The sequence below is a fragment of the Haplochromis burtoni genome, unplaced genomic scaffold, assembly GCF_018398535.1.
Source record: "Haplochromis burtoni strain Fernald_Lab_line unplaced genomic scaffold, NCSU_Asbu1 Contig_513, whole genome shotgun sequence".
Taxonomy (NCBI): domain Eukaryota; kingdom Metazoa; phylum Chordata; class Actinopteri; order Cichliformes; family Cichlidae; genus Haplochromis; species Haplochromis burtoni.
Genome location: NW_024582874.1, coordinates 323519 through 328804, shown reverse-complemented (window position 1 = coordinate 328804; position 5286 = coordinate 323519). Strand labels below are relative to the sequence as shown.

The 5286-nt window shown below is 43.3% G+C and overlaps 1 protein-coding gene across 1 annotated transcript; it reads right to left on the bottom strand.

Moving 5' to 3' along the window:
- Nucleotides 1-3870: 3870 nt before the first annotated feature.
- Nucleotides 3871-5130, bottom strand: LOC121812295 (Fc receptor-like B). The gene is made up of 4 exons (XM_042214075.1): nt 5086-5130; nt 4728-5012; nt 4398-4640; nt 3871-4309 (listed from the first exon to the last, which is right to left on the bottom strand). Exons 2-4 carry the CDS (start codon nt 4900-4902, stop codon nt 4227-4229), a joined length of 501 nt encoding a protein of 166 aa, XP_042070009.1. The 5' UTR covers nt 4903-5012; nt 5086-5130; the 3' UTR covers nt 3871-4226.
- Nucleotides 5131-5286: the final 156 nt, after the last annotated feature.

Here is a 5286-nt window from a genome sequence, read left to right as displayed (position 1 = left end):
GACTTGAGGATAAAGACTTGAGACTTACTTGAGACTTGCAAAACAATGACTTGGTCCCACCTCTGGCACGAAGCTAACGGGAGGTCGAGACCTACTACAGCCGGGAGGAACACCACGCACATCGTGGCTTCAAGCCGGCGTCCGAAGAATGCGGCTAAAACTTTTGCGAGATCTCGCAAAACTTTTGCGAGATCTCGCAAAAGTCCGTCTTAATTTTTTTTTCTCCCATGTCCCCTGCGGGGCTCCATACAAAACAGATCTTTACAATTCAAATCAGATTAAAAGTCAGTATTTGATATGAGTAGGGCTGCCATGATTAGTCGATGACTAATTTAATAGTCGACGCGTCGTTGGAAGCTTTGTAAGATCCTGAAAGACGCAGGAATAAGTAGCAGGATTTAAGAGTGTAATAACTGACTGAAACAGAAGATGGCAGCACTGCATGTACATGTACCAGCTACTGTTAAACCCCGAAGGCCGCATTTGAAGGCCGATTACATCACAGCGATGCGACGAAGGCTGTCCAAATTCGAAGACTCCTCCAAGATTTGAAGGATGGGTCGGGTGTACCCTCCGTGGCCCAACCTATCCCAGAATTCATAGCGTGGCCCAGCCAATTCCAGTTTTATTCCAGTTTTCCTACTCCAACAATGGCGGCAGCTACTTAGTGTTAATATTACACTTATTACTCTTTCTGGGTCACAAAATAAACTTTTAAGATCTTTTCAGGGGAGAATGTAGCTGTGTAAACTTCAAATATCTGCTCGGTTTATCAAGACATCACATATTTGCAAAAGTGCTCCGACGTATTTGGAGACGTCTGTTACCCACCAGCTCGATAGCTAGCCGGGAGGTCAAGGTTCACTAGAACCAGCGAGAACAGCGAACTCCTGGCACATTGTTCCACATTGTTCACAACTCCTGGCGGTCTTTCACTACTCAGGTTAAACATGATATATAAGTTACTTAGATGACTTAAAAATGTTATTGTTTGGTTTTTTTCAGTGTTTTATTAGTTCGTGAGTAAATTTACTCCGGTGTCCTGTTATATTTTAGATAGCAAGGAGCAGACGGCTGAGTTTATTAAACTCCACCTAAACAATCTGCAAATTTCATTCAAAGTTTAATAAACTATCATCCTGTCTTTATTTTTAGTTAGCACAGACCTTAAACACTTCAAGCTGTAAGCTAATGATAGTTATATAAGAGCAGATGCTGCTGGTGCAATAAGCTGTACATTTTACGTCCAATGGATGCATGATCTGATTGGTCGACTAATTGCAAAAATAATCGGTGACTAGTCGACTAGTAGCCCTAGATATGACCAACACAGTCTGGACTCTCATAGTTTTCTTTCAATTTCTACATATAGTCTCAAAATTGGTTCTTCAAGTTTCTTGAAGGACATTCAGTGATCTTTTGTGGCTGTCTCTGTTTTCTCACACTGCTTCGGGAATGTTGAAATCTGGGCTCCTCGTTACGGAGGCTCCGCTGTGTTATGCAGATGGATGCATAAGCTCACTGTTGTACTGCTCACTTGACTTTTTCACACATATTCACAACAATTTGTACCAAAATTTTCAAATTGGACTATTGATCTTTCACTCTGCTTTTTGTGGAATTTGGTATAGCTCAGTGTTTTCTCCCTGTTTCACTTCCTAAAGAATGGCTGGATCAACAGAAGGGTCAGATGCATCTGTCAGATCCTGTGTCAGGTCTTTGCTGGATTTTTCCTGTTTCTTTAAGGGTATGACTTTCAGATAATTGTCAGTTTGCTGCGGATCGTTTGTTAGGTCTGCCGAATTTTTTGTCCTCCACTTGTCCAGCTACCAAAAGTAGTTCTTTTCTTTTCTCTCTCTTTTCTCTTATATGTTGAAACACCGTTCAACCATGGAGTTAAATGTCTTTTCTATGCTTGAATCATTAATACACCAGTTTTTGGCAAAACAAAGACCAAATCCTCTGAAAATGGTCAGGTACAAGGACCGGACTGAAAATGTATGTGAGAAAAGCAAGCAGTGTCCGCAGAAAATCTGTTGCTCGTTTTAAATAGTACTGTGCTACATACAAACTGTGAGCATTTAGGCACTGACAGATTGTATTTGTGCATTTTTTTGAACGTTCTTTAAATTCATAAAATGAGTGCAACATGTAACAGGTCCTTCTTATTTGTAAATGGCCTGTATTAGTATAGCGCTTTACACATTCAGTCATCCACCCATTCACACACACTGGTGATGGCAGCTACATTGTAGCCACAGCCGCCCTGGGGCGCACTGACAGAGGCAAGGCTGCCGGACACTGGCGCCACCGGGCCCTCTGACCACCACCAGTAGGCAACGGGTGAAGTGTCTCGCCCAAGGACACAACGACCGAGACTGTCCGAGCCGGGGCTCGAACCGGCAACCTTCCGATTACAAGATGAACTGCCAACTCTTGAGCCACGATCACCCCTATTTGTACTCTTTGGTCTGTCTGGAAGTAGAAGTGTTGATAGCGCTCCTGCCTGTTGACACGGTGCTGTCATCAGTGTTTCTTCTGCAACTGTCTCATAGGGAGGTCGGCCCAATTTAGTGTAGTCTGAGAGGCTCTGATGTGTTTGCTCTCATTTAAAGGCACAATAGTTGTTCTTTTCTCCTCTGTTCTCTATTTTCACATCACTGTATATTCTAATGGGTGATGTAAAGATATTGAATTGATAACAACTCAGCTACTGAAGGCGGTCTAAGTGACACTTCACAACAAGTGCTAACATTTTTTATTCTACTATATAATCAACTGAAGACCAGCAGAGAGTGTACCCTGCCTCTCACTCCGTGACAGCTGAAGTAGAATCCAGATTTACGTAAACTTGAATTGGATAAAATGGCATGGATGGATGGATGGATGCATGGATGCATGGATAGATGGATGGGTGATGGATGGATGGATCAATGGGTGGGTGGATGAATGATGCACGATGGATGCGTGGATGAGTGGATGGATGGGTGGATGGATGGATGATCGATGAATGGATCAATGGATCAATGAATGATGGGTGGATGGATGGATGAAATGATGGATGGATGGATGCATGGCTGGATTCAACCCCCCCCCCCAAAAAAAAGGGGAAAAAGGAGAAATTTAAATTTAAAAGAAGGGCCAACACTTAAAAAAAAAACCAATCAGCAATGAGTTTTTTATTCCCCCTCTCCGTTTTGCTTTTTAATGCATTGAGTTTTTCCTTTCCAGTCACCTTTCTCACTCACTATGTGTTAACAGACCTCTCTGCATTGAATCATATCTGTTATTAACCTCTGGCTCTCTTCCACAGCATGTCTTTATCCTGTCTTCCTTCTCTCACCCCAACCAATCACAGCAGATGGCCCCGCCCCTCCCTGAGCCTGGTTCTGTGGAGGTTTCTTCCTGTTAAAAGGGAGTTTTTCCTTCCCACTGTCGCCAAAGTGCGACAGTGGGAAGGTCATATGATTGCTGGGTTTTTCTCTGTATCTATTAATGTACAATCTACTGTACAATATAAAGCACCTTGAGGTGACTGTTGTTGTGATTTGGTGCTGTATAAATAAATTGAATTGAACTTAAACTCCCCCGAGGTAACAAATTCTGATCATTTCAGTTCCTTCTGCAGATTATTCCAGGAAGCAGGGGCAGCGTATTGAAAAGCCTTTCCTTCAGTTCTGTCTGATTTTTGGGACAATCAATTGTATGATATTGTGAGAACGAAGGCTGTATTGGTTGTGTTTTTTACACATATAAACACATAAATAAGATGGAACCAGCCCAAGGAGAAATTATAGATAAAGATCAACCAATGGGAAAGTCTGCGAATATGAAAGATGGACATTTAGCAGCAGCATACAAAGAACAATGATGTACACGATTTCCATAGCCAGTAATAAAACATAAAGTGTTTTCTCACTTGGAGGGAGAAACAGGATTGATTTCCAAAAAAAAACCCCAAAAGCTATTTATACTCAGAGGAGGCTGAACATCATCAGTACAGGAGCATATAATAAACACACCATGAAGACATCTTGGGCTTGTATAAAGCATATCAGCAAACATGCATTCATAGTCTCCATCCAAACCCTGACATCCTCCATCGTGCCGGGTCATCTCCATGGAGATGGCTGATTTCTTTGCCGTCTTCCTTCTGCATCAGATGGACAGCAGCACACCAGCAGAGATGCAATATGGACAAAAGACCACTAGATGGCAGGATAGTCTCAGTACAGACAAAAAGTGAGGAGGAGGAGGAAGGGAGGAAGAAAAGGGGGACGAGGGGAGGAAGAAGGGGTGACAGCAGGCTCTGCAGGAGAGATGATGAAGGTGGGTCTGTCAGCGATCAGTTTAGTTAGGTCACGTCTTTAAACAGGAAGTGATGTCAGTGTCCTCACCTCTGACCCTCAGAAAGCTCTTAAGAGATTCTTTATCTACACCGACAGAACACGAGTAGACGCCTTCATCAGACTTCTGCACATTAGTGATGATGAGCTCTGACTTGTGTTCAGCTCCAACATGACTCCCATTAATGAAGAAATAAGCTTCAACCTTTGAACCGCTGTGGTTTCTGCAGCGCAGCGTGACATTACTTCCTGCCCTCACAGGAAGTGCAGGGATCTCCAGGATCACACTTCTATCTGACCAACAGAGACACAAAAGGGTGATACAGAGACAAAGATCCACCAGCAGAGCAGAGTCGCACAAAGACAGCTCACTTCCTGTACCTGAAATGCTGATGGAGACTTCATCGCTCTGCTGTCCAGACGAGTTTTCACAGAAGTAAAGAGGATCAGAGGAGAAGAATGAATCCAGAATACAGAAAGAGTAATATCCCACACCATATCCATGCAAGCTTAGACTGTCAGCACAGTCATAACTGTAGTCATCTGTTGTTATCATCACCTTCCACCCATCAGCTGTCTCTCCTTCATCATCAACACAACTCAGAGACACAGAAGAAGCGTAATTTTTGAAGATCTGCTGGAGGTTTGGACTGACCTGCAGAGAGACTGAGCACAGACACACAGTAAATGTATTTGTGATCTTTTGGAGTCTCTGATTGTTTTCACTTCATCAACTCACCTGCAGAAACAGCCAGTGCAGACAGCAGCAGCACACACACACCTGCAACAGGACACAGGTCAGTAAAGGTCAGAGGTCACTGAAGGTCAGGTGGATCAGCTGCTTCTTCTTCACGCTCATTTAAAGAAACCAAAAACTCCCAGCATTCATTCATCAACTGTCCTTCAACTGGACCTGGACTCACTCTGGTTCCTCAGTCAG